Source organism: Urocampus carinirostris, chromosome 20, assembly GCF_059441175.1.
Source record: "Urocampus carinirostris isolate Australia breed hairy pipefish chromosome 20, RoL_Ucar_1.0, whole genome shotgun sequence".
Classification (NCBI taxonomy): domain Eukaryota; kingdom Metazoa; phylum Chordata; class Actinopteri; order Syngnathiformes; family Syngnathidae; genus Urocampus; species Urocampus carinirostris.
The window spans coordinates 27,999,971-28,026,397 of NC_142368.1; the positions used below are offsets into that span (position 1 = coordinate 27,999,971).

Below are 26,427 nucleotides of genomic sequence, written 5' to 3' on the forward strand. Positions count from 1 at the left end.
CATATATATATATACATACATATACATATATATACATACATATATATACATACATATACATACATACATATATATACATACATATGTATACATATATATATATACTTAGGCCCGTTTTTCTAAACACTATCTTCGTATGACTATTTTTTTTGGCCAATTCATCCTGATAGTAGTTTATCTTATTTTGCTCTTTAAAATCTCACAATTTACCCTGGAGTGCCATGTTTAATCTTTCACAAAGTTGATCAATGACAATAAAGAATTTTCTAATTTGATTTAAAGGCTAAATATCACAATTTTGAATAGAAAAAGGACTATTAATCAATATTACCCCCAACATTTTGTTGTTTTCATAAACTACAGAAAATCGTAATATTTGGTAGCTCTAATTTTTGCTATTGATTGATCCATTCTGAACTTGATACAAGTGTAAAACATTTTTTTTAGTTTAATGTTTAGTTATCAAAATAAAAAAGCGATGGGAAAGCTGAGACTTCAGAAAGCACTTGTGATATTGTTTCCCCCATTGGCCACCTATATGTTAAAAAAGTACTGTTTTTCACATCTTTTTACCCCTTTTTTCTTGCTTATTATTTTTCTCTCTCTTTTTTTCTTTTTAAATTTTTTTGTTTTGATTGCCTTTTCTCAGACTGCTTTCACCACTACATCCAGTTTCCTGTGGGTGGGCACAGCTGGTCTGGTTTATGTATAAAGTTTGTATTTAGTAATTTCCTACAGACTATTAAAGATTCCTTGTAATTGGTACCTCTAAGTCAAAAAACAATAAAGACAAGAAGACCAAGAAAGTTATGATCTTTGATGTTTTATTCCAGCACAATTTTTTTGTGTTGTAAAATGGCTGTGTAACTAGGAATTCGAAAGGAGAAGTACAAAATGAGAAATTACACACAGTTCTACAATAATTTGTTTTGACTCCTTTTGAGTTTTTTTCTTCCTAAAACCACATCTAGGAAAACATCACTTTCTCTGCCCTTTTTAGAAACACAAATGAAAAAAAATGAAAAAAAATAAAAAAAGAACCAGTGAATGACTGATTAAAAAAAAATTCAAAAGCTAATTTCGACAGAACGTTTTTTTTTTCTACACAATTTCTGCCAACAGTGACCAAGAACGGGGGCCGCAACCACTAAAACGCAATGTGGCCAACGATGAATGCCTTCTAATATATTTCAAATTTAAGTATGACAAAAAAAGATGCAATAAGAACAAAAATGTTCTGTTTTTGCACTAGCATGGCCCCCGACCTTGCTGGCTCGATTTCAGCTTGGAACACTTTAGAACAGGGGTCTCCAACCTTTTTCAAACATCTAGCTACTTTTGCTACTTATTAGCACAAAGGGCACCCAGTTTGATTGCATTTCTCAAATGACAACTTAACTTGTGTACTACTTTCTATGTTATTACCAGGTTAATTATTAAAGGAAGGAAAAAAGAAAGAGAAACAGAGGGAAAGAAAGAAAGAGTGTAAGAAGATAAAAATAGTGAAAACAGAGCAGGAAAGAGAGTGAAAAAAATAGTAAGATAAAAGGAAAAATGTAAAAGAGAGAGAACGTGAGAAGGAAAGGGAGAACGAGACTGTAAGAGAAGGAAAAGGAAAAAGAAAGTGAGAAGAGAGAGTGAAGAAGAAGAAAAGAGAAAGAAAGAAGGCAAAGGCAGAGAAGTAGGGCTAAATTGACTCAGTCAACTACTAAAAATCTTTTTTACTCGAAAATCCCAATGACCCAGAACCGGTGAGCTATTTTCAGAACAGCTCTGCGGGCACCTTAACTGTCTTTTAAGGGGAACCACGTTGGAGACCCCTGATTCAAAACTATTTGTCCTGGCATTTCTTCCCTTGGGAAAACATTATCACTGGCGATTTTATTAGGTAGGGTTTCCCCAAAAATGTGTCGGTGTCGATTTTATTGGAGTTTTCTATTGTCAAAATGGTAATAATGCTTTGTGAAAAGAAAAAAAATCTGATAAAGGCCCTATTTGCTTGGCGGTGGTGGAAAGAGTAAGCAAATAACCGACTGTGTCTCGCCAACCAGGATAATAGATAAATCGTTTGCAGAAAAGAAATCGGCATCCTCAGGAATCCAGCTTCTAAACCAGGGGAATCAAAGTCATTTTAGAACAGGGGTCGGGCTACATGGTAGAAAAGAAAGTCTTATAGGGGGCATACTAGTAGATTAATGAGAGAAAAAAAGAAAGGGAGAGAGAAGAAGAGAAAGAGAAAACTCAAGAGAACAAGAGAAAGAAAGCAAGAAAGAAAAAAAGAAAGAAAGAAAAAGTGAGAATGAGAAACAACAACAGATAGAGGGAACGAGAGAACAAAAGATAACAAAAGAAAAAATAAATTAGAGTACAAGAGCGAGAGGGAGAAAGAAAGGGAGAAAGAAAGATAGTTAGAACAAGAGAGAAAACAAGCGACAGAGAGAACAAGAGAGAGACAGAGGAAAGACACAAGAGAGATAGAGTAAAAAAGAAAGAAAAGGAGCACTAGAGAGATAGTGAAATAGAGAGAAAAAAGAGCGAAAGAGGGAGAAAAACCGAGAAAATGAGAGATGGAGTGATAAAGAGAAAAAGCAAAAAAAGGAGTTTAAAAAGAGAGAAAGAGAGATAGAGAGAGAGAATCAGAGATATAGAGAAGAAAAAGAGAGAAATATAGAAAGAGAGTCAGAAAGATAGAAAGAGTAAAAAGGAGAGAGGAAGAAAAAGAAAGAAAGTAATATACCCCCAGTTGCCTTGTGAGGGGTTCCTGGCTTTGTCAACATCAAGTGGACTTACAGTTTGGAAAATACTGTAATCTTCATACAAAATGAACTAAATTTGAGGCTGGACTTGACAACATTTTGGGAAACCCTGTCCTAAACTTTCAGAAAAAAAAGAAAAAAGAAAAAAGAAAAAAAAGACACAAAATGGATGAAACATGTTCGGGGATGACACGTTGCTCGAGTAATGTTGCCAATAAGCATAAAACCATAACATTGTACCGATCAAACGTAAACGTAAAAATGATGCTTCATCAGAGAACCAAAATAAAAGGAAATAAAAATAAAATCTGAATTATTCACAGACAGTTAACGGACATTGCTTTTTTTGGAGGTTCGTTATGTACAAATGATTTTCTGTGTCATTGAAATGAAATCTCCACTTTCTGACGTCATACACTAAGTAACACAACACATTAAGCACATTAATCAAAGTGGGGGGAGTTAATTCACTAAAAAAAAAGTGAATGGAAGTAGGGTTATTTGCACCTTTTCTTCTTAAAGCCAAAGTGAACGGTCGTTTTTCTTTTTCTTTTTTTTTTTTGGGGAAGCCGTGGATAGCATTCAACACAATCACCGTACTTATTCATATATAACATACACTCCTTTTGATAAAAATTCGGTTTATAATTTTGTTTCACTTTTCTGGATCCCTTGAAAAATATTGCTGATTAAAATCGCCAAAAAATTGGATGTAATGGGAATTAAACCCAGGTTGCGGCATTGAAAGCCACGACCCGCCATCTGTGATATAAATGACACGTAAAAAGGCATTCAATTTGATATCTCATATATTTTTATTCAGAGTACCAAAGACAAATGTTGATTTCGTTTAGAACTTCACATGTCACAAGGATATAGATGACGACATAAGCCTAGCCCAAGACTTAACTTAAGAAAGATGGTAGGAATTTCAAGCATTTTACCTAAAATTCAACCACTTTTCAAAGCTGGAAAACACAACATTAAAATTCAAGCAGTTTCAAGGATTTCAGGCACCTGTATGAACTCTGACAGAAAAAGAAAGAAAAGAGAAGGGAAAAAGCCAGAAAAGATTTTAAAAAAAAGGAAAACATGAAGGAAAGAGAGAAAAAGAAAGAAAAGTAAATGAAAAGGAACATAAACACAAGGTGAAAAAAGGCATGAGTCAAAGAGAAAACAAACACAAAAATAGGACAGTTTTGGAATTTTCAGGCTAAAGCAAGAGTACTTAATAAATGCACGTTTATCTTTTTTTATTGTTTACATCAATATATTTTTAATGACTGAAGGAGGAGGCGCTAAATAATACACACTGTCCCTCTAATGTCCTTCGATGTCCAATTTCTGATCAGACACACCAAAAAGTTATTTCTCTCATATTGCTTTCTGCTTTTATACCTCTTTTTTTTGTTTTCTCCATTCAATAACATTCGCCTCTGGTACGGTTAATGAGAACAGTGTAAAAATACATAAGTATAATAATAAGTTTGATTCAAATTGCATCCAATCTTTTTGCGATTGTGGTCAGCGATATTTTTAAACTGATCAATTTGCACGAATGTTGAGTTATTTTTTAGGTTAAATAAGTGTGTGTTATACACGAATAAATATGGTATGTTCCCTTGTGTTTGTGGACAACATAAATATGTAATTATAAAGAAAAAAAGAGGGCGCGGGGGGGATTAGTCTAACCCCTTTCAGCGCCTTTAGTTGAGATGACAGACACACGTGAAGATGCACAGACTAAAACAGGGGTCGGGAACCTTTTTGCCTCGAAGAGCCATAAAAGCAAAAATATTTAGATTTTTTTTTTTCCTAGGTGGTGGAGAAAGCCTCTCCATATATTTTAAGACAAAAAATTAACAAAACTGCCAAATCCACTTTGCAGACAAGAGCTAATTCTTAAGAACATTTTTTTCACTGTGTGAGTTTCATATTTGGGCTGGGCACCCGTATGATGTGGCAGGGGTAAACCAGTGAAAGCTGTCGGGCCCTGCTGTTGAACAAAAGAGTGTGTTGTGTCACCCTGACCCGAGTTTAATATACTGTATAAAACAATAATAATAATAATGCCAGAGCCCGTGTCCCATAGCAATATAAATATACCAATTAAAATTGGTGTTGAGACTCATTAATGTCTTAAATATTGGCTTCAAAACAAGAGTTATTTTGTAAAAATGTCACAAAATTCGTCATACAAGGATACCAAAGCATTTACCTTCAGTGCAGACGGTGCTGGGTGAGGAGAAGGAATGCGTGCGCCCTGTGTAAAATTTATCCCATTCCTACCCAATTGAATTGCTCTAGGTCAGGGGTGTCAAACTCATTTTAGCATAGAGCCACATAGCAGAAAAAAGAACTCACAGAGGTCGGAGGAGTACATTAAAGAGAAAGAAAGAAAAACAACAAAACAGAGAAAAAAGGTTAGACAATAAAGAGAGACAAAAAGAGAGAAAGTAAAAAAAAAAGAGAAAGAAAGACAGAAAGAAAGTGAGGGAGAGAAAGAGACAGCGAAAAGAATAAAGGGAGAAAGAAAGACAAACAAACGAGAAAGAGGAGAGAAAAATAAAGAAATACAAAGAGATACATAGAGAAGAAAAAAATAAAAAGAAAGGAAAAGAGGGGAAAAAAGACATATAGAAGGAGAAAGAGATAAGAGAAAGAGAAAAGAAGAAGAAAAACAGAGAGAGAGAGAGAAAGAAGGAGTGAAAAAAAGAGAAGGGAGAGAAATGGAGAGAGAAAAAGAGAGTGTGAAAGGCAGGTGACAAAAAATGAAAAAGGGAAAAAAAAGACAGGGGTAGAGAGAAAGAGACAAAAGAAAGAGAAAAGAGAGAATAAAAAGAGAAAAAAGAGTGGGAGGAAGAGAGAGAGTGACAAAGAGAGAGAGAGAAAGAGAGTGACAGACAGTGAGACAGAGGGAGAAAAAAATACAGACACATTTGCTTGGGGCCTCGTCTCACAAGCAAGATTAAATTTGTCGATGGGCCTAAAGTGGCCCGCGGACTGCATAATTGGCACCTGTGCTTTAATAGAGCTTCTGGGTATTTAAAGTTTCTTATGTGGCTTTTCATCATAAAGTGTCTCAACAATGAACATAGATTGCTTAGTGAGTTTCCATATACAGGATTATTTAGCGATTCACAGCCAAAAGAGGGTCTGTAAGTGTGACACCTTGAACTTAAACTGAAGTTAAAATTGTGTCCTATAAATACTGGATGGAACCTTGCAAGAATTTAGTATCATCTGGGCTTTGCACGAGCCACGATTGGCTCCGCGTGTATCAATTCAGTAAATAAATAAGCTCAATTCATTTTATCACCTGGCCAGACTTACTCATGAACCATATACAGGATTCGTACACTGTTTTAATGGTCAAATTCAAGCACTTTCAAGGCCATTTTTTCAGTCCCCACAAAAAAAGGAAATCCAGCGCTGATGACCAAAATTAAGTCGCTGTCTTGCTGATAGCTATTTTGTACTGTTATCATATATAATCTACTGATCTTTTTGTGTCAATGAGCTGCTAGAAACTGACATATATTCAGCCATTCTTCTTCAACAATCCACACAAGTACTGTATATATAAAAAGCTGAAAAATGAGCCAAATTTGGACTCATTTTGAATATAATAATATATTGATAGCGCCGAAGCAGAGTGTATTCAAACTTTCAATCTTCGAGACAGCTGATCTTGTTCTTTTTATTTTATTTTATTTTATTTATATTGTTTGCGTGTTTTTTTTAGAGGATCCATGTCTTAATTTTATATATATATGTATATATATTTTTGCATTGTATCATTAAAGCACTGAAGGGTTTATATTTTTATTTTATTGTTTTGCATTTTCATGGATTTTGTGTTGTTTGACATTAAATCTGTTCATTGTGTAAATAACTAAAATTGTTTTGTACTTTACAATTTTTTGTAGATCTGTGAAAATCGTATTTTTTATTTTAAGTGGTTTTCTGTTGCGAATATTACTAATTACAAAAAAAATCTGATTTTCTAAATAGAGCTGTTCTCTTGGGTGCGAGCAGTAAGGGGTGGTGACGCCTCACATGACAACACCATAATGACCAGCCAGCAGAGCAGGAGTGTTGGCGTCCTTCTCACACACTTGTTTGAATTTTTCTTTATTTATTGCGTGGTCTAGAGTCAGACTGCCAAGAAACACGGTAATGGCAACAATTTCATACATTTTCAAGCACTTCACCCAGAATTAAAGCATTTTCATGACCTTGAAAACACATAAACATTCAAGCATTTTCAAAGATTTCAAGCACCCGTACAGTCCCTGCATGTTCCCGACCCCTGGGCTAAAAAAAGAGAGAAAAAAACACGTACATAGTAGGCATCTACCTTTCAGGAACTCATCCTAGGAGGAGCAGTTTGGATCTTTAGTGCAATGTGGGCTGAAGGGATTGCAGAGAGTCTACACGGCTTTTTGCGGACGTCCTCCGGGTAGAAAGGTAGGACCGGATGCTTCTACTCTCACAGTATCAACAGACGCGCTCCATGAAACTACAGCGCTCCTTTTTTTGTCCTGAGTCTCTTGAATAAGTGACTGTGTGAGTGGGCGGGCTTATGTTTAAACATCAACATGAGAGCTGAGATGTGAGAGATCATGTCTGTCTACATGTCTTTTATAGATTTTGTAAGTACGTGTGTGTTGTGTTTTAACCCCTACGGTTCTATAGTCCGGCTGGCGCTTTTTCCTTTGCTGGCCTGGCTGGCCGTACTCAAAACATACCGCAGTAGAGATGGCTCAAGAGGCTGTACCACATGTAGCCAGAGACGAACGCCAAAGATTGGACGGCGCAAAGCCACACGGGGTCCAGGGTCATTTTCCGAGAGATCGCCTCCTTATGGCCATCCAGAGGTGGAAACGAACCTGCAAAGGAAGAGAGAGAGGGTTACGGGGTTCATACACCTTTTATTTTGGTCTCGTCCTGATGCACCTGTTGGGGGCGATAACGCTTCACATGACAACAACATATAAGTTAATGCCGGCTGCTGTTAATTACGAGGGAAGAGAAAATGCAATGGCAAAGCGTAGCCATCAGAGCAGGCATGTCAGCGCGATTTTCAGAGCTGCAACAACCTATCGCTAGAATCGATTAAAATAATTTATTAAAAGCGTTGGCAATCATCAATTTGTTGTATAACGTGGTTTATGAGCCACTAAGTACGTTGAGTCAATGCAAATAAGAGTGCACACAATTTCGTTGTAAAGAGTTGAAGTACCACTTTCATCATGAAACCAAGTTAACAATTTTCAAGGGAACAGAGTGCTGCAAGTACAGAAAAAAAACAATTCTGAAAAAAGGTAATAAAGTCAAAAAAAAAACAAAACAATGATATGTTTAACTTTACACAATATATATGGTTGGTTGGATCCCTTAACCACAAGAGTTGCATGGGCACCATTTACTGTGTCACCCATCGCTCTCTAGGCCATGTTTATTTGCAGGTGTATAGCATACCGGACTGTCTCAGAAAATTAGAATATTGTGATAAAGTTCTTTATTTTCTGTAATGCAATTAAAAAAACAAAAATGTCATACATTCTGGATTCATTACACATCAACTGAACTATTTCAAGCCTTTTATTATTTTAATATTGCTGAATTTGGCTTACAGCTTAAGAAAACTCAAAAATCCTATCTCAAAATATTAGAATACTTCCTCAGACCAAGTAAAAAAATAATTTTATAACAGCAAAACTAAATCAAACATTTGAAAATGTCCATTGATGCACTCAGTACTTGGTTGGGAATCCTTTTGCACGGATTACTGCATCAATCCGGCGTGGCATGGAGGCAATCAGCCTGTGGCATTGCTGAGGTGTTATTGATGCCCAGGATGCTTCGATAGCGGCCTTCAGCTCATTTGCATTTGTAGGTCTGGTGTCTTTCATCTTCTTCTTAACTATACCCCACAAATTCTCAATGGGGTTCAGGTCAGGGGAATTAGCAGGCCAATCAAGGACAGTGATGCCATGGTCAGTGCACCAGTTACTGGTGGTTTTGGCACTGTGGGCAGTTGCCAGATCATGCTGGAAAATGAAATCCTCATCTCCATAGAGCTTTTCAGCAGATGGAAGCATGTAGTGCTCTAAAATCTCTTGGTACACAGTTGCATTTACTCTGGACTTGATGAAACACAGTGGACCAACACCAGCAGCTGACATGGCTCCCCAAACCATTGCTGACTGTGGGAACTTCACACTGGATTTCAAGCAACTTGGATTTTGCTCCTCTCCAGCCTTTCTCCAGACTCTGGCGCCTTGACTTCCAAATGAAATGCAAAACTTGCTTTCGTCTGAAAAGAGGACTTTGGACCACTCTGCAACTGTCCAGTGCTTCTTCTCCATAGCCCAAGTCAGACGCTTCTTCCGTTGTCTTGAGTTCAGAAATGGCTTGACCATGGGAATACGGCTATTGTAGCCCATTTCCCGGACACGTCTGTGAACTGTGGCTTTTGATACCTGGACTCCAGCTTCAGCCCACTGTCTTTGAAGCTCCCCCAAATTCTGGAAGCGGCTCTTCTTCACAATTTTGTTAAGGCTGCGGTCATCTCTCTTGGTTGTGCAGCGTTTCCGGCCACATTTTTCCCTTCCAACAGACTTTTTGTGGATATGCTTTGAAACTGCACTCTGTGAACAGCCTGCTCTTTGAGAAATTTCTTTTTAGGTCTTACCCTCCTGATGGAGGGTATCAATGATGGTCCTCTGGACAGCAGACAGATCAGCAGTCTTCCCCATACTTGTGATTTAGTTTACTGAACCAAGCTGAGGGTTTTTAAGGCTCAGGAAACCCTCGCAAGGTGTTTCGAGTTAATTAGATGATTCAGGTGATTAGTTGAATAGCCTACTTGTATACTTTTTCATGATATTCTAATATTTTGAGATAGGATTTTTGAGTTTTCTTAAGCTGTAAGCCAAATTCAGCAATATTCAAATAATAAAAGGCTTGAAGTAGTTCAGTTGATGTGTAATGAATCCAGAATGTATGACATTTTTGTTTTTTTAATTGCATTACAGAAAATAAAGAACTTTATCACAATATTCTAATTTTCTGAGACAGTCCAGTATACTTATATGTATTTTTGATTATTGTTGAATTGACAAAAACTTTGATTTTTTGGGGTTTTATATTATCAAATATTCTGTTGTTTTCTTACACCATTTTCCTATCTGTCAGAAACTTCAATAATTAAATAGAGAGGAAGAAATTAAACAGGTCTTTAAGGAATCTGATAAATCGATTCATTGAAAAAATAAACCACGGATTCATCAATTATGAAAGTAATCGTTAGTTGCAGCCCTAGTCATTTTTTAAAAGGACTTGTTTGATTTTTCTATATGTGCTCTTTAAAAGAGCCAAAGGTTCTTGACCCCTTACCTAAACTAATCCCTGATCCCAACCTGACTTACCTGTGTTGTAGAAATGGGCCAGTAGGTCCTCTTTCTCTACAAACCTCTGATACAACCAATCCGTCAGGGCTTGCTCCTCTACTGGAACCTCCTTAATTGGATACATCCTAAGAAAGAAAAAAACACATCAAAGATACCCGTGAACAGATCTGTCATAGAAAATGCGTGTCAGCAACAGCAGAGTTCATTTAAAACTAGTCCATAAAAGGCTTTTGGTGTTTTTGAATGGGATCTATCCACATGGGGGCCTCCAAGAGCTGTGCTGACACATCCCCTGGTCACCTTCAAATGGAGGTTATGTGCTTTTCCCTCCTCACTCAGCTTCACTTTAATATTCCTAAACGTATAACATCCACCGTAAAAGGACATTTGTGAGGAGGAAGGCAACTGGTGATGCGGTATTGATCCTTAATAATATGTATTGATTGGTTAAAGCGTGGCGGCGCAGTGGTTAGCGCATGTGCGGCACAGTTCATGTCTTGGGAACCTCCTGCTTGACTTCCTGTGCGGAGTTTGTATGTTCTCCCCGTGCTTGCGTGGGTTTCCTCCGGGCACTCCGGTTTCCTCCCACATTCCAAAAAAACATGCATTTCAGGTGAATTGGCCGGTCCAAATTGTCCCTAGGTGTGAATGAGCGAGTGAGTTGTCTGTCCCTGTGTGCCCTGCGATTGGCTGGCAACCAGTTCGGGGTGTCCCCTGCCCACTGCCCGATGATTGCTGGGATGGGCTCCAGCACCCACGCGACCCTTCAGAGGATAAGCGGTGTAGCTAATGAGATGAGATAATGAGATGGTTAAAGCCTTTATTCTCCGGGAACAAGTCTGTATATTGAAAGGAAAAAGATGAGTATGTTGAGTATTTTTGTCTGTGTCGATACAAAATCTTAAGATATAAAAAATTCAGCGAAAAAAACAACAGTGATTTGAATACTATGCAAAAATACCTGAACTACTATACCAACTGAATATTTTGTAAAAAAAAATCATAGGTCGAGTAATTTGTATTTTATATAGTGGAATACCTATCTAAGGTCACCACCATGTTTGTCTAGCATCGTGCTGCTGTGCTCTTTGGCACAGCTCCAGTGTGTAATATTTGATGACTAAATGGCACTGCCTTCTCTAATGCTAACGAAAAACCAGTGCCAGGAGCACAGATCGCATATTGATAATAATATAGATCAAAAATAAATGTTTCAAATCTCTCTCTCTCTCTCACACACACACACGCACGCGCACACACATGCACACACATGCACACACACACAAAAAGTATTTGAACACCCTGCTATTTTGCTATTTCTACCACTTAGAAATCATGGGGTGGGGTCTGAAATTTGCATCGTAAGTGCATGTCCACTGAGAGAGAGAAAAAAATCACATTGCATGATTTTAAGGGGTGAATAAATTTATTTGTGTGATATAGCTGCAAATAAGCATTTGAAAACCTGAGAAAATTAATGTTAATATTTGGTACAGTAGCCTTTGTTTACAATTACCCATCTTCAATGCTCTGACTGAGGGAAGGAGGTTGTGCCCCCAAATCTCACAATACACTGCCCCAGTCATCCTCTCTTTCATGCAGTGCACTCGTCCTGACCCATGTGCAGAAAAACACCCCCAAAGCATAATACTACCACCCCCATACTTCACAGTAGGGGTTATGTTCTTCGGATTGTACTCTTCATTCTTCTTCCTTTAAACACGCTTAGTTGAATTATGACCAAAAACTTATATTTTCGATGACTTCTCTGTATCATCCAAATGGTCGTATGCAAATTAAAACGGGCCTTGACATGTGCTGGTTTAAGCAGGGGAACCTTTCGTGCCATGCATGATTTCAAATGATGACGTCTTAGTGTATTACCTACAGTAACCTTGGAAACGGTCGTCCCAGCTCTTTTCAGGTCATTGACCAACTTCTGTCGCGTAGTTCCGGGCTGATTCCTCACCATTCTTAAAATCATTGAGACCCCACGAGGTGATATCTTGCATGGGGCTCCACTCCGATTGAGATTGACCGTCATGTCTAGCTTCTTCCATTTTATAACGATCGCTCCAACAGTGGACCTTTTTTCGCCAAGCTGCATGGCAATTGCTCCGTAGCCCTTTCCAGCCTTGTGGAGGTGTACAATTTTGTCCCTGGTGCCTTTGGACAGCTCTTTGGTCTTCGCCATAATACAAGTTAAAGTCTTACTGATTGTATGGGATGGACAGGTGTCTTTATGCAGCTAATGATCTCAAACGGGTGCATCTGATTCAGGATGATAAATAGACTGCAGGTGGACTTCTAATGTGGGGACTAAGAGGTCTTTCAGGGTCAGAATTCTACATGATACACAGGTGTTCAAATACTTATTTACAGCTTTATCAAACAAATAAACTTAAAAAAATAATGTAAAGAGATTTTTGGATTTTTCTTTTTAGTTTATCCCTCTCACAGTTGACATGCACCAACGATTTCAGACCCCTCCATGATTTCTAAGAGGGGGAAATAACAGGGTGTTTAAAAACTCATTTTCTTCAATTTTATTTTTCTTCCTTGAAGTCATGTCATGTTTATTCTTTTTCCTTTTCTTTTCTTCTCTTAATTTTGTTTCCGTTTTTTTCTTTCTTGGGTTCAGTTTTTCATCATCTTTCTTTTTTCTTTCATTTTCTATTTAATTCTTTTGTCTTTATGTTTTCCATTTTCCATCCTTGTCCTTCCTTTTCCCTTTTCGCCTGTTTTATTAATTTTCCATTTTTTTCTTTACCCTATTTTGTTCAAATTTGTCTCTTTTTGTTCTTATATTTTTATTTTCTTTTGTCTCTTTTATCCATGACAGGCATGACAAAATACAGTGGAACCTCGGTTCTCGACCATAATTCCGTTCCATTTCTTTGTACGAAAACCGATTTGTACGATCACCGGAGTCCTTTTTTCCCATTAAAAGTAATGTAAAACTGTTTTAATCCGTTCCAACACCCTAAATGTTTACCACGAAAGTAAACATGAAGCTAACCCAGGCTAATCGTACGTTCGCATTAGCGTAATCTTCCGTACGAAAGATTACGCTAACATGAACGTGTAAAAAAAAAAAAATCAGGTCGTTTACACGTCTTTTAGCACCCGGGTCTCCACAACAAGTGGTGAGCAGTTAAAGGATAAAGAAAATAATTATGAGTAGGATTTCTTACCTTGGCGGTTGTCTGCAGAAGCCATGCTGTATTCCTGAAAGAAGGGAAACTCGCACACCTTCTTCATATTTTGCTATTATTTCTTTCTTAAATGCAATATTTGTAGGCACTACTCCTCTTTTTGCACCTGTAGCAACTTTGCTGCTTGCACCAACCTTCTTCCGAGGCATAATTAGGAGTTAAAACACTCCCTTCACCGCTTTTGAAAAAGGAAAGCAGAGAAGGAGTGCGCGTTGCCGTGACAACAGTTCTTCACGAGGGGTGGGGACAATCTACACTCGTACGCCGCTCAGCATCGCCCCAAGCGTACCGGCGTTCGAACTCCGATGTTTTGAACGAAAAGCGAAGCAAGAATTTCTCGAAATCTTTGGTCGAGAACCGATTTGTTCGAACTCAGAGGCGTTCGAAAACCGAGGTTCCAATGTATAGGAAAAAGAGTGAATTTCATTTGATTTGAGTCTCACTAGTCGGTATTTGTCCTTGTGCTTTTAAGCACTTGTTTTTGTTTCACTAGACCAGTGTCTTGCATGGCTGCTTCTGGCTAAGGGAAAGGGTAAGTAAGAAGCACATTGTAAAGCTATTCGGGAGGTTTTTAGTGACTTGAGAAATGCTATATAAATGCAAAAAGGTAGAGAGAAAGAGATAGAAAAAGAGACAGTGAAAAACAGTATTATAGCTCCAGTTGCTTTGCGTGTGGTGCCTGTCTTTGTCAACATCAAGTGGTCATATTTTAAACTGCAGCTGATTTTTCTCTTGCACTTCCCTGGGTGTTGTCCCGTGGACTAAATTAAAAACTTTGATGAGCCTAATTTGGTCCATGGGCCGCATGTTTGACACCTGTGCACTGCAAAATACAGCCACATCTAGTGGTCGACTATTACACACTTTCCCTTTAACTAAGCCTGCCATCATTTGGAAGATTTCCCCATTGACTGTCTTATTTCTTCCCCTGTTTCTTATTGCGGTTGAGGTTCCAGGAGGTGCTTTGGACGAGGGACTGCAGGAAACAGCTGAGCGGATGACTAACACCCAATTTAAGACGCATTTAGGCTGCACAATTTGAGCTTTATGGCTGAAAAATGGCCTGGGGGTTTATACACCTTTTTCATGACCAAATTCAAACACCTTTAAAGGAATTTCAAAGCAAATTTTCCATTATTTCTGGTACCACTAAAAGAAAAATCCAACGCAGATCAAAAGAACGAGACCCTAAACCTTAGTTTCAAACCTCAACTCGAACCCAAACCTTCCTAGCTCTAAACTTATTTTGGAACCCTACATTCAGTTTAAATCATGGAGCTCAAACCCTAGTTCCTAGCCCAAACCCCGGTTCAAATCAAAACTGTAGCGCTAAACCTATTTTGTTTAGAACCTTAACATGGAGCTTAAACGCTAGATCCTAACCCTGTTTGAAACTGTAACCCTAGCTCTAAACCTATTCTTAAACCCAACATTCAGTTTAGAACCCTAACATCGTCATACCCTTAACCCTACACCTAACTCTAGCTGTAACCCTAGCACCAACCCTATTTCAGAACCATACATTCAGTTTAATCCACAAATAAGAAGCCTAAACCTTAGTTTCTAAATTTTGGAACCATAAATAAGTTTAAAACCCTTATTTGAAGACCAAACCTTAGCTCTTCACCTTAGCCCAACATGTAACCTATGGAACATGGCAACGATTTCATTAACAAGCACTTCACCTGAAATTTAAGCACTTTTCATGCACTCGTATGAAAGACGTTATGATATGAACTGACCAATCGGAATCGGAGATCTCAAATCAAGGGTTGCTAGCCAGTTGGCTTAAATCATGGCTGTCTAAACAGTTGTTTCATGTTGGTGGAAGTACGTTTGTGACCCCCCCCAAAAAATCTAACAACAAAAATGCAGTTTATTATATGTTAACACACAAAAGGTACAGAGTAGAATGTCAAGAACATTAAGATAACTCTTTTGTACTTTTTGAAAAAAAGAAAAAGGGCTCAAGCCAAAGACTTCCCTTAACCTTTGCCCTAGCAAAGCGGGCCTGTGGTCACCACATTTATGAGCCCTGCCTTAAAGAAATAAAGTTGTACAATTTCTCTGGAGCTTTGTCATTGTGACCAGATTTATCGAAGGTGATGAGTGGAGCTGAAGTTAATGAGTATCTACGCTTGGGCTTGTTATCAGTGCACAGGTCATGAGTAAAGAACCCTAACATCATTGTTACAGGTGGTCATGAACTTTAAGCTCCTGAGTTGATAGATGAGCTATCCGTTGGAAGGTAGGAGGTCAAGGTTGATATTTTACTCATTTACAGGATAGGCAAAATTAAAATTTGACTAATAACTCAAAACAGCTTTCACGTTTTTGGCGATCTTCCTTACGTTGCATTTTATTTATACACTCACTATTCACTGAACATGTTATCCCAGATTTTGAAAACATAGAAGAAAATGTATGTTGTAAAAATCTGACTCACTGATAAATTGATGACTGAAAAACCTCCAACTTTATTCCCCACTCTGCTGTCAATGTTTACAAAGTAATAAACGACAACAAGCCAAACTCCACATTACCCATGGCTATAATGAACATGTTTGAAAATAAATAGTACTGGATCACAAGTCATTAAACCATGAACACTTTTTCTAGTTTATAATTTACAAGCATTTTTGAAGGAGCGTTGCTACTTCGTGGTTCTACTTTCGCGGGTTCAGAGCTTCGCAGGTCTAAAAAATAATAATAATAATAGAAGAAAAGAAAAAAAAGTTTTTTAAGCATTTTTGAAAGGGCTATATTATTAACTGTCAAGAAACGGAACGGAGATTTTCACTTTTCGCGGGTGGTTTTGGTCCCCATTAACCGGGTCTAAAAAAAAAAAAAATAATAAAAAATTAAAATACATTTTTAAAAAAAATTGTTTTTTTTTTTTTTGGAAGGGGCGCCGCTACTTCGCGGATTTTCACTTTTCGCGGGTGGTTTTGGTCCCCATTAACCGCGATAACCGAGGTCCCACTGTAATGCATTTTGAACAGTTCCTATTTTGCAGTTTGTATCATCACTATACCAAATAAATAAACATGACTGTCATGTAAAAATCCGTAACTTTTTATGATCATTTTCTGAATAGTCCTTCGATGATGAGTCAAGTCATGTTTATGTCAGGGTCTGCAAGGTTGCCATGGCGCCCAGCTCGCACCGCCCCTTGACACCGGCTGACTCTCATTTTCTGATTACTTCTGTGGGTACTTAAACGTGCTCCTTTGAACTGTGCTTTGCCAGATCGTTCTTGAAAACTTGTTTATGCTTGGTTATACCCTTTGTGTTTGTTGGACTTTGTTGCACTTCGGTGTAACATTCTGAGAGATTCCTGCAAGTTCTGTTTAATTCTGGAAATGCCTAGTTTGTAGTTTTGCCCGTGTTTGACCCGTTTTGTTTTTTGGTCTGGTCCGTTTGTGTTTTGGACAACTTTTCTTTCTCAATTAAAGTGTGAGGACGTCTACGCAAATGAGTTCCTACTTCCCGTTCCGTTTCTTGACAGTTAATAATATAGCCCTCAATCACAAGAAGCCTCAAAGGGCTGCACAGACCACAGATTATTGCAAACTAAAGACTATTGATACACCATCCTCTGATCCAAAACCTACATGAGAGTTAAAGAATAATCATTTAAAATATTTATAAATAATACATGTATCTTTTCTTATTTCTTGTATAAAAACAGACAAAAAAATAGTCCAAAATTGATTTTTCGGTCAATAATATTTAATCCCGTTTTTCCAGAAGGGAAAACTGATGGTGGAGATATTTTCTTCATATAAAGGCAACAATATTTATTCAAATTTCTAAAGGACGAATATGAAAGTAATGTTATTGGAAAATTGGAAAATATTATTATGTGATTGATGTTAAGGGCATCATTTTTTCCATTATCAGTAATCAATATATAATTGTTTTTTATTAATTTCTTAATCTTATTTCAGTATTTATTCATTTTACGTAACTTTTCGATCAAAACGTATATACGGAAATGAAATACGTTAAATAATCCATTTTAAAATGAAGAAATCCTGGGCAATTCACAATTTATTTGGAAATTATTTTTATTATATTATTGTAATTGAGAAAATATTTTTAAAACAATCAGCACTCATTGTTGTTGTTGGGTTTTTTTTGGGACAGTTTTTATGTTATTTTTTTATTTCTTAAATTAAATATTTATTGAATCTTTTAAACTAAAATATATGATATAAATAAATACAATATAAAATAACTAGTATTGGTTTAAATTGCAGTATTTGAATAAAAATTATATATAATTCAATCCAACCCTTTTATAATTCCAATTTTACATTTTCTATTTTTAGATTTATTTATTTATTTACTTTTTATCTTATATATTTAATTTTTTTTTTAAACTAAATACAGAAACTTTTCTATTTAACATAACTATCTTATTGAATTATGTATTTGCGTATTTATGTAACTTATTTAAAATTCATCTCATCTCATTAGCTACATCGCTTATCCTCAGTAGGGTCGCGGGGGTGCTGGAGCCCATTCCAGTAATCATCGGGCAGTGGGCAGGGGACACCCTGAACTGGTTGCCAGCCAATTGCAGCTTATTTAAAATCATTTAATTTTAAGGAACCGTTTTAATTTTATCCATCCAATTTTTATTTTATTTAAAAACATAAAATAATGGATAAAGAGACAAAATGATGATGGTTGTGCAGCCCTTTGAGACTTTTAGTGATTAAAGGCCAAACAAATAAATATGACTTAACTTGACTTGTAAGTCAAAGTTGCATTGATTCAAGAAATTAGTCAAGTGAAGTCAAGTCCGGCCTACTGCGAACGGCTAGGCTAACAACTCTCCTAAGCCTCCACAGTGGACCATTTATCTTGCCAACACCAAGTCCATTAGCCATGCAACGGATGATCTAGACTAGAGCTAAAACTCATGGAAACTGCTACATTGGGTACAGTTTTATTTTAATAAAAGCGGATATCTGATCAATTCGAGGACACCCGATACAAGCGCGCACATAGTGTTGATACACATCTTAAGCTTTTACTGTGAAAAACAACGAGAGACTACAGATTTTTCCAGATTACTCTTTTTACAATATCAGTGATAAAAATGCATGTGTTTGTCTTGCTGTCGGTTGCCCCTCTCGGGGATATGACCAGGGTAGATAGATAGATATAGATTGTGATAGAAATTGCATAATGAATTGCATTTTCGATGTATCTTATTTTAAACAAATGTAATCAATTTAATCAAATTAATAAATCAAGATGGTTTAAATTGAGGTAACATTTGTTGGCCTGGAGAGAGATGAGAGCCACCATTATGTACTTGCCCAAAACACACCACGGGAAATGGTGCCCCTACAACTCTAGTGGTTAAGCGATCCACCCACCCCACCCCAATTCAAATGAAAAAAAATCTTGAATCCAACTCTTGGACGATAATTAAAAGTTCCATCAATTTTGGTAATTAGTATTGATAGACAGCTATATATTTTATTTTGAAAAACAATGAGTGACTTTTTTCCAGATTACTAGTTTTGCCATGTCACCAATAAAAACTGGAAAAAGCGTTGCGATTTTCTTTTCATTTTTAATTGCTAAAATATGAATTTACACCTGTGTCAAATCACAGAGGAGATGAATAAATGGAGTATATTTTTGTTCTTGGAAAGAGGATTCTCCCTCTTCCCGTTCTCTGAAGCCACCAAGGATCTCATTATTACACTCAGTGGTGTGACATATTGATTGTGGAAAGCCTAAAGCTAATCCAAGTAGGAAATGTGTAGTGTTGCACGCGCACAAAGACCAGGCAGAGAAAGACAAAAAAATCTTCTGGTGTCGGCTTCGGAAAGCAGCGCTGGCGCAAACTGGACAATTCAACAGGCGAGCGGCCCTCTTGTCATAAACAGACAGACAAGTGAGCTGCTTTAAAGCGTCAATGTGATGAGCTGGCAAGACACAAACATTGTAAATCACAATGCCTTGTAGGTTTTTTACCCGAGAGCAGCTCTCAAGTAGCATGAACTACAAAGAAGAAGCTATCAAAAAAATAGAAGAAAATCTAAATATATATATATATATATATATCTATATATATATATATATATATATATATATATATATAAAATAGTTGAGGTCAAAAGTTGGTTTACACTTGTGAAGAACATAATTTTGTGGCTGTCTTGAGTTTCCAGTTATTTTTTTCTACAACTGTGATTTTTCTTTGATAGAGACATCTTTGTCACAAAATGATTCATGAGGTTTGGTTCTTTTATGACTTTATTATTAGTTAACAGAAAAAGTGATCACATCTGCTGGGTCAAAAATATACATACAGCAGCGCTAATATTCGGTAACATTTGGTCCCTTGGCCATTTTCACTTCAATTAGGTGCTTTTGGTAGCCATCAACGGGCTTCTGACAAGCTTCTGGTTGAATCTTTGACCATTCTTCTTGAAAGAATGGGAGCAGTTCAGTTAAATTTGATGGCTTTCTGACATAGACTTGTTGCTTCAGCATTGTCTACAGCCTCTCAATGGGGTTTGAGTCAGGACTTTGGGAAGGCCATTCAAAAACCGTAATTCTAGCCTGATTTAGCCATTCCATTATTACGTTTGATGTGTGTTTAGGGTCATTTTTCTGTTGGGGCGGCAGTAGCTCAGGAGGTAGAGCGATCGTTTTAGGATTAAGGGATCCCAGTTCGAATCCCGGCTTGTCCGTGTTACATGCCGAAGTGTCCTTGGGTAAGACACTGAATCCCCAATACCCCCAATAAGCAGGTTAGCGCCTTACATGGCTGCACAGATCACGGCCGCTATTGGGAAATGTGAAGCACATTGTAAAGCGCTTTGGGAAGTCATTGACTTGAAAAGCGCTATATAAATGCAGATCATTTCATTTCATTGGAACATCCAATTGTGCCCAAGACCCATTCTTTGGGCTGATGACTAGAGGTTATCTTGAAGAATTTAAAGGTAATCCTCCTTCTTCATTATCCTATTTACGCTCTGTAAAGCACCAGCTCAATTGGCAGCAAAACAGCCCCACAGCATACTACACCAACCGTGCTTGACGGTAGGCATGGTGTACTTGGGGTTAAAGGTCATTCCTTTTCTTCTCCAAACATGTTGCTGGGCGTTGTGGCCAAACAGCTCGACTGTTGTGTCGTCCGACCAAAGAACTTTCCTCCAGAAGGTCTTATCTTTGTGATCGGCAGCAAACTTCAGTCGAGCCTTAAGGAGCCGCTTCCTTCTTGCACAGCAGCCTCTTTGTCTTTGGAGATGCAAAACACGCTTGACTGTGGACACTGACACCTGTGTTCCAGCAGCTTCTAATTCATGGCTAAACTGCTTTTTGGTGATTCTCGGTTGAATCTTCACCCTCCCGACCAATTTTCTCTCAGCAGCAGGTAATAGCTAGCGTTTTCTCCCTGATCGTGGCAGTGACAAAAAAGTGCCATGCACTTTATACTTACAATTGTTTGCATTGTTGCTCTTGGGACTTGCAGCTGGTTTGAAATGGTTCCAAATGGCTTTCCTGACTTGTTCAAGTCAATGAACCGCTTTTTCAGATCCATGCTGAGCTCCTTTATCTATCTCATTGTAGTGTTTGTGGCTGTTTGCATCCAATGAGCCCTATTTAAATGGCCTCAGAAAAGTCACCAGCTGTAGTCACTCAATCACTCACAAGAAGTTAAGAGGCCATGCTATGAACCTCATTTCACTGACACAACGTTCTATGTCAACAAAATTGCTAATTTGTGTTGCTGTATGTATATTTTTGACCCAGCGGATTTGATCACCTTTTCTCTTAACCTGTAAAAAAGGCATAAAAGAACAAACCTCATGAATGTTTTGTTTTCTGTTCCAATCACTCTATCAGAGAAAATTCAGAGTTGTAGAAAAGAATAACTGGAAACTCAAGAGACACTGCAGCATCGCTAACGAGGCAACAGATCATTCCAGATAGTTCTACCCATTCAGCCCATGACTTTATGGTCTTTTTTAATAAGAAGATTCAACGCATTCAGGAAGAAATTTCTAAAGACAATGTTAATACATCATCCTATTAAAGGTCTGAAATCTATAGACGCGCGACATGGTGGCTTCCCAGGGACTTTTTACCGATTTAGTGATCTGTCACTTGATAATCTTAAACAGGTGATGAATACGGCCAAACCGACTACTTGCCTGTTTGACCCGCTTCTGGGTTCGCTCATTAAAGGTCTTTTTGGGGGTTCTAAATATAAATAAAAGTTCTAAATATTATAAAATATCACTCTCCTCAGGTGTAGTTCCAGCGGCTTTAAAGTCAGCTGCTATCAAACGTACACTGAAACGACCCAACTTTGATCCAGAAAGTTTACGTAATTATAGACCTGTGTCAAAACTACCGTTTCTTCCTAAAGTACTTGAAAAAGTTGTGGCACAGCAGATGAATGATTTTTTATCCAAGAACAACCTCTTTGATTCCATGCAATCAGGATTCAGGGCTAACCACTCTACTGAGACAGCCCTGATTGCGTTAACCAATCACCTTTTACTGGCAATGGACTCCGGCGCTTCATCATTCTTGCTGCTGCTAGACCTTAGTGCTGCCTTTGACACTGTGGACCATAATATCTTACTAGAACCGTTGGAAAAATGGATTGGTCTCTCAGGAACCATCCTCTTATGGTTCAGATCTTACCTCTCAGATAGGATGCACTGTGTTAAATATGGTGAAATGACATCTAAGCCCTTTATTGTTACCTGTGGTGTTCTGCAGGGTTCAGTACTTGGCCCCCTTCTTTTCAGCATTTACATGTTTCCATCCATCCATCCATTATCTGCACCGCTCATCCTCAGTAGGGTCGCGGGAGTGCTGGGGCCCATCCCAGCCATCTTCGGGCAGTGGGTAGGGGACACCCTGAACTGGTTGCCAGCCAGTCGCAGGGCACACAGGGACAGACAATTTGCTCGCTCATTCACACCTAGGGACAATTTGGACCGGCCAATTAACCTGACATGCATAGTTTTGGAATGTGGGAGGTAACCGGAGTGCCCGGAAGAAACCCATGCAAGCAAAGGGGGAACATGCAAACTCCGCACAGGAAGGTTGGTAGCTGGATTTAAACCCATGACCTCAGAACTGTGCCGCACACACGCTAACCACCTCACCGCCGTGCTGCCCTATATGGTTCCATTAGGTGATATTATTCGCAAGTATAATATCAGTTTCTATTGCTACGCAGATGACACTCAACTATATCTTCCGATGGAGGAATCTGCCACACTTAAACTATGGAAATTTGCAGGCCTGCCATACTGAGAAGAATGGATGTCACTCAACTTCTTGCGCCTTAACTCTGAAAAGGCCGAAATGCTAGTTATTGGTCCATCTAAATGACGTGACTTGTTCTCAAAAATAGCTCTGAACATTGAAATATGTAATATCACCCAAAGTGACTCAGTCGAAAAATTTAGGTGTCATATTTGACCCCGATTTGTCTTTCAAACACACGTTAAGAATATTACTAGAACAGCTTTTTTCTAACATCGCAACATTGCCCTATGCTGTCTCAGTCGGATGCGGTGATTATGATTCATGCGTTTGTTACCTCCCGTCTCGATTACTGTAATGCACCAGTCTCCGGTCTCCCGAAGTCCAAAATCAAGACCCTTCAGCTAGTACAAAATGCTGCAGCGAGGCTTTTAACTAAGACAAGAAAGTTTGATCACATTACCCCGATTTTAGCAAACCTGCATTGGCTCCCTGTTAGTTTATAATGTTATTGAAAATGCTGGTCTATTAGTGATCCCAAGAGCCAAGAAGAGATCCGCAGGTTCGAGAGCGTTCTCCATTCGGGCCCCGGTGCTGTGGAATGCTCTTCCCCCTGAGATTCGATCGGCAACCTCAGTGGAAATGTTTAAATCTAAGCTTAAAACATACTTCTATTCTATATTATATGAATAACCTATATCTTATGTTGACAATATCAGGGGGTGGTGTCTTAATAGTCTTTAATAAAAGTTTTTAATAGTTTTAAAAGTTTGCAATAGTCTTTGATCTGTGCAGCCCTTTGAGAATCTTTGTGATTAAGGGCTATACAAATACACACGACTTGACAAGTGTAATCAAACTTTTGACCACAACTGTTTATATAATGTATATATATATATATATATATATACACACACACACAAATATTTACATATCACCTGGCCAATGTTCCAACATCAATGTGGGCAACATCAATCCAAAGTGTGGTAACCAAATAATTATCAAACATATCCAAAACCTGAATCAAAATACACTTTGCTGAGTTTCCAGCAACCTAGTTAGTTTTTCAAATTTGAATGAATTGGCTAATGGAATATTGGAAAGGCTGCACGTCCCACATTCATCACTTGTTTTTACAAAAACTTTCACATGACATTTAAATTTTTAAAAGAGTAAATTTTGTGACATAATACTAACAATTTTGTGGATTTTTTTGTTGGTTGCACAATACAAAACTGTATTCAATCACACTTTTAGTGAAAGTACAGTGTTGGCTTTTTGTTTGAATTTCCTAGCGTTTTACTTCTTTTCTTGCCTTTTTCTGCTTTTGTAAGTTTCCTGTTTTCTTTTATTTGTGGATTCTTGCACGGCAACATTGACATATTCAGAAAGGTAAGAAAGGTCACGTAGCTACGTAGTCTTACTGTGTAGGCTTAAAATAAAGTATACCACACTTGTCCCTCTCTATTTTTTAATGTCTTAGTGACAAAAAATAAAATAAAAATACAATGATACTTTTTAAAAAAAAAAAGCAAACTCCAAGACCCACACCCTGCCCCACTGCTCCTCGAAAAAAATTGGAGCTCACAAGCATGCTTGCTTTCATTTATCAGTCTCATGCTAAGCACAGCAGAGAGAAAGTGCGTTATTTTTGCCAGCATGAACTGTAATTTTGGCCGATTTTGCTAGTGAATTACTTTGGCAATTTAAAGCCCAGATTTTTTTTTTGCACAGGAAAGCTTTCCTTGTGGGATGAGAAGGTCTGGCAAGTGCGCAATTGTGCACGCCCACAGCTTAGAGGAAACATTGCACCCTGCTCGCCCAAAAGCGCACAGGTGTCAAAGATCTGGCCCGCAGGCAGGATCAGGCCCGCCAAGGGATTTATCCTGCCTGCTAGACAACACCGAGATGATCTGCAGTTTTAAATATGTCCACAGAGTTAGGCCCTATTCGCAAAGACATTTTTTTTCATTTTTTCTCACATTTCTCCCATTCATTATATCTTTTTTATTTATCAATGTTCTTTCTTTCTTTCTCTCTTTTGAAATCGATCTGTCTCTCCTTTTTTCTTTTTCACTCTCACTATTTTTTCTCTCTCTCTCACACAGTTGATCTCTTTCTCCCTCTCTCTTTTCTCTCTTTCGCTCTCCATTCTTTCTCTTGTTCTCTTTCATCGCTCTCTCCTTAATTCCTTATTTTTTTTCTTTAGAACTTTGTCTCTTTCTTTCCTCTTATTCTTTCTATTGTTGTCTCTCATTCATTTCTTTAATGTACTAGTACGGCCCCGATTAGGTTTTTTTTCCTATAATGTGGCCCTCAGGCTAAAATGATTGTGACATCCCTGCACTAGAGGCAAGTCCTAGACCCGAGCCTGGCCCTAAGATGTCAATCATTAAGTACGGCTTCGAGCTGGGTTCTGCTCTCGCCTTTTTTTTTTCTTTTTTTAAATTATCCACCCTGTGGTGATTAAAAATGAAGTACAGGGACCCCTCACATCGTTGTCCTTCCCTTATTGCTTGTTCACTCATTAGCGCATTTGAAATAAATAATTTTGTCTTTATTGTTATTGATATCAAACTATCATGCATTGTGTTCTGTTGGACAGCGTTCTGAGGGCGCTCAGTGTTGGGTGGGTCTGACTGGCTATGTGCGTCGATAGGTTGGTGTATGTTGTCAGTCAAACAGCAGGCGTGCGCTGGCTCCGTAAGAGAACAGGGAAGCATTGCGACTGCTCGCTTTTAGCGGCTCGCTACACTCAAAAGAACTTCATCAATTAAATCAGACTCTGAGTAAAGTAAGAAGATAGATAGATAGATAGATACTTTGTTCATCCCCGAAGAGCGCAATGAAATGATCATGAGCGGGTGCTTCGTGGATTATTATTGAGTTCCAGGAGCGACTCGGCTGGCGATGTTCAGGAGGCAAGAATAGTGCTTCCTGCCCTGCGAACGGCTAGGCTAACAACTCTCCTAAGCCTCCGCAGTGGACCATTTATCTTGCCAACGCCAAGTCCATTAGCCATGCAACGGATGATCTGGAGCTAAAACTCATGGGAAACTGCTACATTGGGTACAGTTTTATTTTAATCAACGCGAGATCTGGCTCAATTCGAGGACACCCGATTCTAGCGCGCACCTAGCCAGCTCCTGGTTTTACTTTTGTATTATAACAATAAAACCATTCATTATACTGCAATTATGTGGTTTGAGTTTTCATTTGTAGATCTATAACTATTATTTTGTGACGGTGGTATACTCTCAGTTGGTAATGGCGCCATCTACAGGTAGTGTTTACCTCTTTCGGGGGCTTTCATGAAGGTGCGACGATATTTCCCTGATTTTCACTTTTTGCGTGTTGTTCTGGCCCCCGTTAACTGCAAAAACAGAGGGATCTCTGTATTGTTAACTACTGCTAGATGTAGCTATCACTTTAAGAATGAGCGCCACTGATTGTTTACGGCAGTGAAGACAACCTTTTGCAACATGGTAGTAAAATCCAGTTTTTTGTGATGTCATATTGGTTGTTTGGCAAGTTCCAAAATAAAGTGTACATATTCCATGGATTGGGGAATTCATGACACACCAGGCATTGTTCTTTGTTTTTGTTACTTTGTGGAAAACCTATGCGATGGATCCCGTCCGCGTCTGCGCGTTCATAGTCCTTACAAATAAAATGTGAAAATTGGGTTTGCTCAAGGCTCAGTCCCTCATATAAAGTTAAACGGCCGGGCTTGGGCTGGGAAACACCCGTATCAACCCTGTATATCTTACATTT

At 38.2% G+C, this 26,427-nt stretch overlaps 1 protein-coding gene across 1 annotated transcript in view; it reads right to left on the minus strand.

The window, feature by feature from the left end:
• Positions 1–807: 807 nt before the first annotated feature.
• The window catches only part of lpgat1 (lysophosphatidylglycerol acyltransferase 1), a 109,873-nt gene continuing 84,253 nt past the window's right edge, over positions 808–26,427 (minus strand). Inside the window, exons 7-8 of the mRNA XM_088325034.1 lie at positions 10,193–10,299; positions 808–7,648 (exon numbers count right to left, since the gene is read on the minus strand). Coding sequence (XP_088181160.1) covers positions 7,497–7,648; positions 10,193–10,299 — 259 coding nt within the window. The 3' untranslated portion in view covers positions 808–7,496. The remainder of the gene's footprint in view (positions 7,649–10,192; positions 10,300–26,427) is intronic.